General features: G+C 39.9%; 2 protein-coding genes across 2 annotated transcripts; both read right to left on the bottom strand.

The window, feature by feature from the left end:
- Positions 1-469: 469 nt before the first annotated feature.
- LOC109479832 (lysosomal-associated transmembrane protein 4B-like) lies at positions 470-7218 on the bottom strand. Its single transcript, XM_019781845.1, has 7 exons — positions 6984-7218; positions 3754-3811; positions 3375-3448; positions 2803-2916; positions 2336-2470; positions 1432-1554; positions 470-996 (listed from the first exon to the last, which is right to left on the bottom strand). The coding sequence occupies exons 1-7, from the start codon at positions 7179-7181 to the stop codon at positions 916-918; spliced, it is 783 nt and encodes a 260-aa protein (XP_019637404.1). The 5' UTR covers positions 7182-7218; the 3' UTR covers positions 470-915.
- Positions 7219-8722: 1504 nt separating this feature from the next.
- On the bottom strand, positions 8723-13544 carry LOC109480179. Its single transcript, XM_019782342.1, has 7 exons — positions 13401-13544; positions 12901-12982; positions 12360-12436; positions 11859-11969; positions 11370-11465; positions 10016-10118; positions 8723-9438 (listed from the first exon to the last, which is right to left on the bottom strand). The coding sequence occupies exons 1-7, from the start codon at positions 13473-13475 to the stop codon at positions 9374-9376; spliced, it is 609 nt and encodes a 202-aa protein (XP_019637901.1). The 5' UTR covers positions 13476-13544; the 3' UTR covers positions 8723-9373.
- Positions 13545-13882: the final 338 nt, after the last annotated feature.

Here is a 13882-nt window from a genome sequence, read left to right as displayed (position 1 = left end):
CTCTTCAAAATGTAATCTTTGTCATACAGTAAATTGTCCTGTAATATTCAGATCAACGTTAAAAAATAAACAGTGATGTATACACGGTCAAGTAATTATTTTATTGATATGTTTTACCTGTATTCTCGAGTAAATGTTAAATTTACTACAGCTGACCACAACATTATAAAGTGACACACGTACACGTAGCGTATTTTCTGATATTATAGTTTACATTGCTCTAATTTACAGTAGATTACGACTTAACACATATCAATACATAAGCAGCCAATACAGTCTACAAAACAGTCACGTATCTTGATTATAGTAGAGCATGTACTTTATACATACCACAGATACATCTGCACTGCTGTGAGAAGGCAATAGGTACAAGTACGTGGCGAAGTACATATCTATCTTATGATCAATGTACTATATGGAAGTGATTTAAACATTTAAACATAAGTAGCGTAAATAGTGATATTGTTGGCTTCTTTATCAAATTGTGAAATTACATCACTTGGAGATGAACGTAGTATGCATTGATAACATCAATAGCAAACGCATGACATTTGCATCAACAACACAACATGAATAGCGACTCAGTACGTAGTAGTTCACCTGAATCTTATGGCACTTTGTCTTCAAGAAAGCTCATCGGACCAAATCCGTACAAATGTATCAACTTCTATTACTGTAAAAGATCTTGTTTTTGAAATCCTCCCTGTCCCTGTACTTGCCGGTTAATTAGCATGGTGTGGTTAACGTTGTACTTTTCAAAATATCATCTTGCCCGAGGGCTATCTGTAACTGTAACTGTATCGCTATAGCTGGTATAACCGCCCTTCGGCGTATCACATCAGCTAGGCACCAATGAACTTGGTAGAGCGAGTGACATGGAGATTCAGTGTCTCAGCTTGGCACAGAGGAACGTCTTCAGGCGGAGGTGATCAACGTTGATGATGTTGCCGGGGTGTCTTTTCGGTTCACGCGAGGCTCGGTCTCCACCTTAACAGCCTGTAAGTTGAAAATGTATTACTGAATGTCTGTAGCACTAAAAATGTCACTTAAAATGTAGCACTAAATGCAACACTGAAAATGACATTCACACTAATTCTTCGACCATGCAGACACAGAAATGCGTTACAGTTAAACAAAATCGGTTCGTGGTGTTCCGTCATACATACATCTGCACATCCTCTCGTCCGCTTTCTACACCTGTTACTGGCGCACATCTCCGTTTATTTAGCTTTTCTCACCGTTTTCAGACAAAGTTAAATACAGCTCACATCACCTCACCACCATTACCATTGTTTCATCAGGGCCCTGGACATCTACCACATGTACTAGCTGCCCGGTCGGAAATGTGTTTATGCGTGCTAGATAGGCATGGTTGTGTGTTTTGTTTGTTTGTTTGTTTGTTTTTTGTTTGTTCTAGTACGGAAAGCTTACTTCAAGGCTGTAGCCCTGAGCTACAGGCTCGTATGCAGGAGGAGGTCCGCCCGGCTGATCGTCCACCTGGTCTCTCTCTCGCAGGTTTTGGATGTGGGAATATACCACCAGGATGCAGTAAATCTACGCACATAATACGTATGATAAAGAACATGACTCCAATGTAGGATACAGGCGTTTTCTTTTACACAACCAAGTTAGACCTTGCTTACATTTTGGTGTCTATCAGACACCTTCCTCAGAGCTACTCAAGCAACTGTGCCAGTTTTAGACAGGGAGGGTTCCAAGGTCATAGACAGAAAAGACAGCAGGAGAACCAGTCTGGATAGGGAAGTAGACCCCAGTGATTAACCGGGAAAGGGGGGGGGTGTACAGACTCAGCCACGTTTGGGATAGTGTTCTCGCCGCAAAAAGCGCCACCTACACCGGCTACATATAGCGGCGAGAAGCAGAACTCCAGTCAGTAGCTCCGAGGAAGGGAAGACACCAAAACGTAAGCAAGCTCAGTCTAATTACTTGGTTCTGTAACATAAAACTCCCGTATCCTATGCTTTACCAACCTGATGAAACTATTTTTCGGATGACTCCAATGTGTAAAGTATCACATTTGGCAAAAGAATATTTCAGGGTATTCCCAGTTGTGCAAGCGTAAATAGATTCTGGCTTAATATGGTCGATTTATTAATGCCTTATATGGCATGTACTGCATAGATGAGTTTGGATTTCACATACATTCTTATTAATACTATTCTACAGTACATGATCGTTAATGTAGTTATTACTGTACCCTTAATTATAACATTGTATCTGTGACTAGAATGGATAAGCACACCGATGGTACAGTATACATTGCGCGATAGAACAAAACTAAGCAGTTGATCATGAAAGCTAGCTGTACACTCACGTTAATACAAGCCACCACCAAGAACACCACCCAGACAACCGCTATGGTGATCACAATGGCCATGTTAAGGCCAAAGTCGAACAACTCAGCGTCAGGTGTAGCTATGGTGTTTGGAGGGACAGTGACGAAGTCATCCTGGTGAAACAGAGAAGTATTGTACATGTTATGTCAATCATCTCAACGGCAATCATAATTTAGATTCCAAAATACCCATGGACTCTAACCTCATGCTTACAATAACATTGGCAAATTGCATCTATTCTCTTCCTCTAATGTACACGGGCTCTAACTATTCTAAATGTCGTAGGTTCTCTCAAAAATTCGAAGACTGACTCTTGAAATGGAGGCGAATCTGCAGTTCCATTTTCCGGTAAATTCTACCATGGTTACAGTCCTTCTATCTCTGACAATGTCGTTGACAGATGAAGATCAATTGTGACTGGTACATACATGAAACTAGTACTGACCATGGCGTTTTTGGCTACAAACATGGTCACGGTTATAACGATGCACAGGAGCATGTCTCCCACCAGGTAGATGATGGCACCAATCACCCAGGCCAGACACAGGTATCTATTGTTCTAAACAACAACAAAGAAACAAACAAACAAACAAACAAACAAACAGTATGTTTATATAGCAGAGTAGTTTCCAGCTAGTATTGGTGTACAGATTGCCAATACGTTACAATTGTATCATATACAATTGTTTATTATGTTATCGTAACAATTATCACTATCATTTTACAACTCGGCACATTGGTACATGATAGTTATTTTAATTATGTGCCTCATCTTATGAATCTCTTGAAGTTAATGTTAAGGCGGAAGACTGATACACTAGGACCTCTTATAGCTTGTTCTGATATTCTAAACATGTACAACAATCAGGCAACTAACGTCCTGTTAATAACTGAAATGTTTCTAATACATACTCATGCAGTAGTTAGATGTAGACAGTAAAGTTCTGTTTTGTAGCAATATGAGCTTTGTGCCCTGTTTGATATTCCACATGCACGCACAGTAAGTTCTAGTCTTACCACCGCCACGCCCACGATGAGAAAAATGCACAAGAGTGCAAAAATCCCATCCATGAATACCCCAGTGTATTTGGCTGTAAAATACAAAAGGGAGATATTAGCAACGTACCATAACACTATAGCTGTAAAAGGCCATTAGGCCAAAGATGGTGGTTTTAGATGCTGTTACTACTGGTTGCATAGATACGAGTTTACAATCCCAGAGGACTGATGCAATACACTAAAGATCCGACAGGTTAAAGAAATTTAGGATCGTGATGTATGATTAATTGGGAAAAGGATCTCTACAAGTCACCCTAGCATTAGAAGTACGGTGTGCATGAATCCGAATGAATAACAATGGCAGTAACATCTTAAGCAACAGAATTACAAAACTTACTTTCGATTCCATTCATCGGGTAGCTGAATCTAACTCCCAGATCCAGCCCACATACTATCTGTGTAGGGAATATGAGGACCAGAACGACGGTGTTACTCATAACAAATTGTTTGTATTTCTGATTTTCATTTGTCCACAAAAATAGCCATCATTTGTTGAATAGCAAATTATTTGGCAAGAAGAAATTTCATATAAGAACCTGCTAATCTCTAAGCAGATATCCGGTATTTGTTCTTTTCCCAGGTATATTTCAAGTGTTATGTTTGCCTCTTTTATGAATCACCTCATCATTCCAGTGAAAACACGTAACACGTAGCAGCGACATGCGAATTCCAAAGCAAAGTCACACGTCTGCTTGCAGTTATTTCTGCTACATTTACAATATACACCATGTAACGTTTGCCAAATAAAGTGGCAAAACTTATTCGGTTTTGTTCTATACTTCCCCGCGCCAAAACCACAAATTTCAGTCATTTTCAACAATATATAATTTCAACAATATATACCATATAAGTTATTACCAAAAAAAGTGGCAAAACATATTCGTTTTTGTTCTATACTTTCCCGTGCCAAAACCACAAATTTCAGACGCTCCCTAGCCTGGATGCTGCTACTGTAACACCCAGCCAGATGCCTGAGAGTCGACAGTAATTGGGTCTGATCATGTACCGGCGGGTTGACGTTAAGCTGATTGGAAGTCCGGCAGGGTGTCAACATGTCTGGCATGTAATACAAGCCTCAGAGAGGGGAGACCAGAGGTGATCGGTGCGTCACACATCAATACGCCTGGCTGATAGAAGATTTAATTTTCTTCCGATCGTTTTCCAAAGGTCATATTACGAAATTCAGACCTATCTGCAAAAAGGTCTGTGCATTGACATTCAGTTATCATATGGTGATATTTCTTTCCTCATAACTACATGTACATATTGTATTGTGTTATGCTGCTGCCTCAGCTCTCAGTTTATTATGTATTATTGTGTCAAATACTGGGATATTTCTGTGCACGCATTGATTCATGAAGCCAATGTCATGACTGATAAAGACACCAGAGCCGCACGTTCAGTCAGGATTAACACCCTGCTGAGTTATAGTCGTCATCAGGAATCTTAATGAGCCCGGGGAATGTGTGGTGAGTAACCCTGAAGTGCATATCAACTAGCTCTCCCTGATAACTGCCAGCTCACTGCATGCGCTACAAGTTATATAAAATAATCAAGAATACGTTACGTGAATCGTAAGCTTCCATCTGTTAGTACAAACACTGTATCTTTTCTTTCCATACACCGCTTTCTTTCTTTCCATAATAGATATTTGAATTTAGAACGATTCGTGCGTAATTTATGATATATCATATATAGCCTATTTATATTTGAAAACATCTCTGTTTTATCTTCTAACAATAAGTGTCTAATACAGGCTTAAGCTTTGGAAAAGAAACATAATGAAGAAAAATTGAGGTAGAAACACCCCATTTTACCCTATTGCTTCCGCAGTCAGTCGTGACCAGCAAGTCTACTAATGCCGTCAACTTACTGTATGGTACATGAATATGAGCACCTACGAAGATCATACCACTAACACGTTGTAATGACAAGCTCCTGCTGGTAATGTGAACCATCGGCTGCACACGTTTGACTTTATTATATACGTGTCAGACACCCTACCTGTCATAGAATATTTTGCCAAGCGTACGTGATGTGTTTGCTGTGTGCAGCATTATCAAATCTGATGCGTGGTGTCGAGAGAGCGCTTCTTTCTCTACTAGAAGCCAAAAATATAAGGCGGGCATTACATGTCCTTGTAAAACATGACCCATGTCAGAACTACATATAACTGATTGGCATATGGGAAAATCCTAGTGACAGTTACTTTAAGTTCAGACACAGTACTTGAAATGCAGTATCATGACATTGCATTTGTTATAATATTTTTGGTGTATGCAGCATCGAATAGCGAAAAGCGGTAAATACAGTACCGATGGACTACTAGACGAACACATTTGCGTACAGTTGTGTTTATAGCATATGCAGAAACGCTATCGAAGGAGTAGCGCATTGATTTATCTTGTAGTATGTAATTGCGAACCCGCCGTTATCCAAGGCCGCGCGTTAATAACTTCTCGTCTCCCAGAGACGACTGAAAAACAGAGGTCACACACCGTGACACAACAGATCGATCACACAACCCTGTCCTGACTGTGGAGGGGTGTATTTTATTATTATTATTATTCAAAATTGTAACGCGACAATACAAGGAGTGCACTAGGTAGCAGGTATGCTGATAGCGTGTCACACCTACACAAAATGATCAAATACAACATTACATGTAACATAGAGCATAGAAACAATAGGAGGGGTGTAAGCAGGTAGTGTGTGGGATTCTTCGGCGTTGGTTCAGTATTCCTACATCTCATGATTACCATATTACATGGAGCACTGCCAGAGTCGACAAGCTTTAACATCTAACCCCATCATTACTAGCTGTGTGAGGTCTGTAACGCCCTATGTATAATTCAATCTCCAAGCAGATCTTTCGGTGGCTGCAAAGACAATATCAGATTGGCCAGGCTGTATACATTTGCCAGACAGTTACCATTTGCCACCCGAGGCTAGCGTTAAAAAGATGCCAGTACAAAAAAAAGAGAATACCTGATAAAAACGCCTAAAATACAGCCAAAATTAATCCGAAGCCTAAACATCTGCTCTGAGAGTATGTATAATCTAGGTAATGGCGTACATGTAGATCCCTCATCATCATTTTCGCCGCATGCACTGATGGGTCATCATTGCTTTCGCTTGTCTGTTATCTGATGAAACGTAGATTAGGTGGGGATGTTGTTGTTCGATAAGCACATAATCTCGGCAAAGTATTCCCGCTACACACTATTTTGTGTGTGTGGGTTGCAGTAGTGGACTGCACTCCCTGATACAAGTGGCTGGCGCAAAAAATGATAAATCATAGAAGTGTGAAACATAACTTTTTCGCACCACAAATCAAAAGGCAGAGTATATGCATTTAGAAAGAAGTACTGTCGTCAAAAACTGTCGTGAAAATGTTTGAAAGGTAGATGTCAAATCAAAATATTCCTCAAGAAATCAAGAGCACCTTACAGCCATTTTTTCCATTCCCCTTTTACTATGTGCGGCTACAGAATCATACATACGGCAAGCCCTGTGATCTAAACATTCACATCACGGTTTGGCGGGAAGGTAGATTAGAAAACTCACCAGCATCACCACAGCCGTGACCATGGAGCCTGTTCGAACGTTGCAGCACCCGCAACAAGTACTCAGTATCGCCATGGCGACGACTTTTCGCCTCAAAGACTGGAGGCAAAAATGTCGCCGGCGCAAAATTGGCAGGAAAACCAGGCCAACGGCTGAGGGAATCTCGTGGGGAGATAGATCGATGTTGGGATGGTCCATCGGCTGAGCTTTGTAGGGGTGTTGGCTTGGGGAGAAAATATTGGACTCTCATTAGCATATAATCATTGAAATATTGCCGTCTATGTGAATATAATGGCTAACGTATACACTAGTGCTTTAGTATCTTTTTTAAATGTCCATCTAAGCTTACACTCTTCAGATATGTTAACGTTTCTGTCGTATATTATTTTATTGTCATCTTTACCAGATGCATTCGTGTGTCTATCGAAGCTTTTTTTTTCATGGTGATGTTATTTGTATAACTTCCTGCATAAAATACAAGTAGTCAATCTTTGATTGGTACCTCGAAGCGAACTCCCCTGTTAGGCCACACCAAGTAAATTTTATGGATGACGTCCGCGCGCGCATTGATTTTGGCCTCTTCCTAGAAAAAAAACAAGAAAACCTGCTTCCTGTAACTATGACCAAAGAGTCACGGCAGATTGACGTGAAACCCGTAACGCGAAGAAAGTGTCTATTGACAGGACCATCCTGTCATAACAGAAAATTTTTCACTGTCCTCTGTTCCACCTGATTTATTGTTGTTTTGATGATGAATAAAAGACTTCTTGCTTATTACACTGTGTCACCTCATTCAATTTGTGTCCTAACATTTGTCGTCTCTTAGTATATTTCTAATCTAGGCATCTTGTTTTTAGGGCCCTTCTTGTTTTTTTTTCGCCCTCTCGCATTAGATTTAGGGTCTCCAAAGGACGTCATCCATAAAATTTACTTGGTGTGGCCTTATGAATTCCACACTACTGCGCTCCAACGTGTGTGATTTGTCGGGTCTGGTAGATTGCATTAATAACCTGGTATCCATACGTGTGGAACGTGGTTACAGAGCCATTCTGAATAACTCAATTTGGCGGTGTAATATACGTTGTCACAGGACGGCAATGTTCTCTAAATGGCGGGGGACAGACCAGTGAAGATAACGGTAGGGTTGGGCAGAAATCAAAGTTTACAATTGGTTGTATCAGCTACAGCAAGGACGTTTTATCATGTCCTTGGCTACAGCGGTAGGGCCGTGTCTCATTACTTTCAAGTAATGCATCGCCCTTGCTCTAAGACACTGATCCTGTAATATCAAGAATTCCAATAACTTCTCCCGAGGAAATTTGATAAAGTATTGATAAAAATGTTTAGTGTATCAGCAGAATAGAATAGGAAAAAGTCAAGAAGCTGAGGAACATTGCTGATTGGGCGACTCAGCCACATTTACGGTGCTAGCAGTTGTCATCCACCAACATGTATACCGTTTGTTTTTCTGGTATGTCTGTGTATGGGGTGCTGTTTGGCATAAAAATGTACCGGTCAACGTCATATCCCATCTGATACAGGAGCATTAGGGCTGATAATCTAATATAAATAGGAACATAAGAACTGATGAATCAAATATAGGAACATTAGGACTGATAATCTAATATAGAAACATTGGAACTGATAATTTTCACAGGGTACGAATATATTTTGGAACATGTGGAGAAGGAAAGATAGACAGGTTAATTAGCTTAAAAAGCATGTAATTTAAAGTGTTAAAGTTTTTGTTAGGAATTGACAAGGATGACCCTAAAATAAGGCACGGAATGAGAAATAATGCCATGCCACCAAAACGTGTACTGTAGAATAAGCAGTAAAAGAACAGACAGTCGTCCATATGAAATATCAAAAACTATCTATACACCCCTGTCTCCCTCTATACACACAGGGTACGATCTTACCTCAATGGTTCGTCCCTGACTATCTTTACAAAATGCACAGGCGCGACGAATACACGCGCTATTGACCATGTACAAAAACGATGGGCGTACGTAGCATACACTAATACAAAATTCGTCTTGACTAGATGCTATAGCTTTGCTTTACTGCACAGTCCTGAAAGCCTTGATAAAACAGGTCAGCTAAATTGTACTCTTTTACTTTTAACACGGCGTCACTGAAGAATCATGGCTATAATAGACCTGTGATGTACTTTTCATCGCAATGTTACAAAACGTATAATATATATAGTGAGAGATATTCTTTGTCAGGAACTAGTCAAATGACGAAATCCACAAAAACTGCCCCTGGGTCAGTCAAAGCTAAGCTTACATATCTGTGTGCTAATACTCATAATCACTGCTGTTGAAATTGATAGTATGTACATGTAGCAAGGATTAGAAGATGTGTCTGTGGATTGCTTTTTCTCTTTATGAGTAGGCGTACAGAGGCGTCCCCATGACAGGCTGAAGATCCATGCCGTAAGATACGTTTTCTGAAAAACATTTAACACGAAAAAAACATTAATGTGGATACCAGTATTAGTAAAGTAATTTCCTTGTCAACTCATACACTTATACCTTCTCCTCTAATGTACTTAACTTGCCTTCCAGTGCACTTGAGTTATATAACATACACGGGACTTATATAAGGAATACATCGGGATCACGTCGGTTAGCATTCTACGCACATAGCAGATGTAGATGTATAGCTACCGCTTGTTATTTGATCAGTGCGTTCAATCATCGAACCCCCAAGGCACAGACGTGCCCTTTATTCAGTGAACAAGAACAGCAGACACTGTTTCTAATTTTCCTGGAATATTCTGAGGACATGCTGATACTGAATGCTGCGGTAGGAGGATTGATTTTTCTAGAATATCTCACTTTTGTGGACTATCTGAATACAAAAACGCAACAGAAAAGGCACAAAGTAAAGCAACGGAATTTTTTGAATGTTTGATAGACATAACTGTTTATTATTTCCAACAAATAAAAACATACTTGGACAGTCACAAATCAGAATATCCTTTCTGCTATTTTAATTTCAGTTTTCATAAACGTTAAGCCTACCTGGATTGTGCTCGGCTGAGGACCGTGTGGCCGATAGCTCACGAAAGATACGCTCTCTGGAAAGTCTCTGCGCATACGTGTGGACAACAAGGCCGCAGTATATCTAAGATAAGAGTGACAAAGTGCAGTAATTTATTAGCATGAATACATGATTCTTTTCCACCAAGCCGATAGTGGGAATTACCACATATAGCGCTATGTTTTTGTGAGGTTGGTCCTGGAATACTAGTATGTCTGTAGTTAGGACTCATTTCGCTAGGTGCTGCTTGCACAGCAAGAGCATATTTTCTTCAGAATTTGGCTGGTCAGCTTTTCATACTTGGTTGGTAATACAAGGATCGATATATATGCATATGGTGTGGGTCTTTCCTATGATCCTATCAACAAATGTAAAATAGATGAGCGGCAATGTAAAGAATTGTACAAGCTTAAGGGCATAATGACAAGTATGATATGGAGTAGTATGATAACGTCCTAGTTCAGGGGGGGAAATGATACTATCCCATCATCCTTTGCAATACACATCCCACAACACGTGTCCCAGATGGCTGTCTGTCAGCACCAGGCATATAGTCTTGTCATGTTTCCTTTAAAAGTGCAGCAATGGCAACAATTTGACCAGTAATTTTTGGTTCTTTGAATTATCAAAGGACTCAAGTAGTGTATGAGGCTATCTGACTTTTGTAACTTACGTACAACTTCTTACATTGTGTCTTAAACATTTATGCAAACATTTGCTTCAAAAATGGTGCTCAAACTTCACCAAACTAAAGTGCTTTTCTACAAACTCTGTTGATTGGTGATATTATACATCTTCTGCATCAGAAAACCCCAAATGCACCAAAAAGCACTCATGGGAAACAGAAGAAAATATTATATTTGATATTATTTATGTAATAATCATCAACAAATGCAATTTTCTTCCGTTTCCCATGAGTGCTTTTTGGTGCATTTGGGGTTTTCTGATACACAAGATGTATAATATCACCAATCAACAGAGTTTGTAGAAAAGCACTTTAGTTTGGTGAAGTTTGAGCACCATTTTTGAAGCAAATGTTTGCATAAATGTTTAAGACACAATGTAAGAAGTTGTACATAAGTTACAAAAGTCAGATAGCCTCATACACTACTTGAGTCCTTTGATAATTTAAAGAACCAAAAATTACTGGTCAAATTGTTGCCATTGCTGCACTTTTAAAGGAAACATGACAAGACTATATGCCTGGTGCTGACAGTCAGCCATCTGGGACACGTGTTGTGGGATGTGTATTGCAAAGGATGATGGGATAGTATCATTTCCCCCCCTGGTCCTAGTTAGTACAACCGGTTAACCATAAGAAAGAGAGGACCGTACCAACAGAAGTAGCTCTGATACCACCAGTATCCAAGTTGCAATCATACCGGCGTGGACGTTAGAAATTGGCCCTGCATCCTTGGCAATAGCACCTTCCTGCAACAACATATGTTTAGAAACTAATCATAAGTACTATTTGTGTTAAATTCTTGATTGAATTGTCAAGTTGTCGTTTACGGCACGGTCACATTTGCAAGCCGGAGCCCGCCCGGGTTGTTTGCGTGAGAGAAAAATAAACAATTTGTATCAAGGGTATACACAAATAGTGCTTATAGTTAATTTTCTAAAACTTTTTTTGTGTTTTGCTATCTTATATCATAATTTTCGTTCCAAACGACTGTCCGGCCGGGCCCCGGGTTGGGAAATGTGACCGCGCCTTTATGCAGACAGCCCATTCGGGCCCCGGTTCGGAAATGTGACCTTAGCATTACCAAACATATTTTAGTTAGCTGCCGAGTCTCTTTTGTCCTCTACAGAAGAGTTACGTACCGAGTTGATCAGGTCTATATCCTGGTCTGTAGTCAGGACAGCCACTGACATGTTCGCGCATGCCCAGAGCGCCATGCCCGCCACCCAGGCGAAACACAGGCTTGCATTTTTCTGAAATCACATGAAAACTCGTAAATCTTTCAATAGTTAATAACAACTGTCCACGATATCACAATATATCTGTTTATATAATATTTTGCAGTCTATTTCACTACTTTACTACAGACTTTGCATGCGTTCGCAGTTGAATATGAATAACTAGTAAAACGTTTACTAGAAATCATAAATCATAGATGAAAGTCGTAGATCTACATTTTGCTTTTGCCTCTATGTTCAGTCACATACCGTACTAGCCGTGTTATTTTAGGTAAATTGATCATAACAAAATAGGCATCAAGCAAGGAACAATAATAGGAAGTAAAAGAATTGTTTCGTGTTACTGTTAGCAGTTTTGTACCCCCGTTTACCAAAAATATCATGATGACGTAACGGGAGTCTTACTCTGACCACGCCCAGGAACAGCAGGTTGCAGAGCAGAAGTAGCGCGACATTCAGAGCTAACCCCACGTACGTCAGACCTGGAACAACAGAGAATGGCGCTAGTCAGATATCACTGCCATCCAAACATTACTAGTTCAAGCATCAGGCTCTAAACATTCAACAGAGTACGGTCAGATTAGGTTATGTTGTCGTCTGCGTCGGCGTTTGAGCTTGAAAGGCCTAAAACGGCGGGTGGAGTCAAGAGCTACAACTTAGTACAAGCATTTTCAATTATTTTGCTCTCATTACTGATAGCGGAGTGTCATGCCATGATACTTCGCCGTCCTTTATGACATTAAAACTTTATCGAAAAGTTTTGAAAGCTCATTTTCTGTTTCAGACATTGTAGTCAATGAGGTAGTGGTGGGCTGTTAGCATGTCACGTAAACCAATGATGACAATGGAGCACTAGAAATTGGCCCAAACCTCGCTCCACGGTTACATCTTGGAAGCTTTTCATAGAAGTTTAAAATTCAAGACAAAATTGCGAATATAAACTTACTGTTATCGTAAGTGTATCCGGTGAGATAAGACAGGTTTGCAAGCTTTGCGATGCACAAGATGATCCCAATCAAGGCAAATATCTGTGGTTAAAAAACATACACACAGAGTAGGTAAAATAATATGTATACAGATCCAGAACTTAAGGGTTTTCAACATCCAACAACGTTAGAGCGTGTACCGGCACGCAATGGTGTAGGTATATAAAGTTTAAGAGAAATGTATTTTATGTTGTATTTTAGTCTGTAACTAGAGTTACACGACTATAACAGTTTTTACTACAATTAGGACTATATATTGGTCTAAATTATCAATTGATTGAATTGTAATTGGAGGAGGCAATCTTGTTCGACCCACAACTAATGCTGGAGACATACAAATTGAAAACGAGTCAACCCAAACTTGTGCTCTGTGATTATGATAATCCTGTAGCTTGAAGTACTTAGTATGATACAATGTCGAGTGATCAATAAGATCAGCTATTTAAGACAACACACTTACCGAGTACCCTGCAGCTGTCGCCATGCAGCCAACAGGGATGGTCCACAGGCCACAACAGCGGCTGATCTGTACCATGGTGGGTAATGTGGGAGGGGGGCAGCTTCAAATAGTCAACGATATGTCAGGATCCTTTCTGTACAGATTATGAAAACATATGTATCAATTCAAAAATCAAATAGTTCATGTTGTGTGAGATCATCTGTGAAACTACAACGTAACTTGTCCTGGGGAGCCCAACAATTGTTGTTTTGCACATACAGTACCCTCTATATCACTCTGTATAGGTACGATATGGGAGTATTTCTCATACAACGCATCACACTGCAATGAAACGCAATGAATGCGGAAGTACTAGTAACTATGCCACCGCAGGGCAAAGAACAGTTGGGGGTCCAAGACCTAATCAAGACATGAAATTACATTGAAAAATACTGTGTAAAAATGCCACCAGGACAAGGGTTAAATTTCATGGACAAAACTCT

The sequence above is a fragment of the Branchiostoma belcheri genome, unplaced genomic scaffold, assembly GCF_001625305.1.
Source record: "Branchiostoma belcheri isolate BF01 breed outbred unplaced genomic scaffold, Haploidv18h27 scaffold5, whole genome shotgun sequence".
Taxonomy (NCBI): Eukaryota; Metazoa; Chordata; class Leptocardii; order Amphioxiformes; family Branchiostomatidae; genus Branchiostoma; species Branchiostoma belcheri.
The sequence above is the reverse complement of the archived record's forward strand: the minus strand, read 5'-3'. Positions and strand labels throughout refer to the sequence as shown.

What these genes read in the sequence shown, in the direction of transcription:
- LOC109479832 (XM_019781845.1), bottom strand. Translation starts at nt 7,181, where the DNA reads ATGGACCATCCCAACATCGATCTATCTCCCCACGAGATTCCCTCAGCC. An exon ending in CCCGATGAATGGAATCGAAA is followed by an intron (nt 3,449 to 3,753) that starts GTAAGTTTTGTA and finishes TGTATTTTACAG; the next exon opens with CCAAATACACTGGGGTATTC. An exon ending in CTCAGGGCTACAGCCTTGAA is followed by an intron (nt 997 to 1,431) that starts GTAAGCTTTCCG and finishes TTCAACTTACAG; the next exon opens with GCTGTTAAGGTGGAGACCGA.
- LOC109480179 (XM_019782342.1), bottom strand. Translation starts at nt 13,475, where the DNA reads ATGGTACAGATCAGCCGCTGTTGTGGCCTGTGGACCATCCCTGTTGGC. An exon ending in CGACAGCTGCAGGGTACTCG is followed by an intron (nt 12,983 to 13,400) that starts GTAAGTGTGTTG and finishes TTTTAACCACAG; the next exon opens with ATATTTGCCTTGATTGGGAT. An exon ending in CGGATACACTTACGATAACA is followed by an intron (nt 12,437 to 12,900) that starts GTAAGTTTATAT and finishes CTGTTGTTCCAG; the next exon opens with GTCTGACGTACGTGGGGTTA.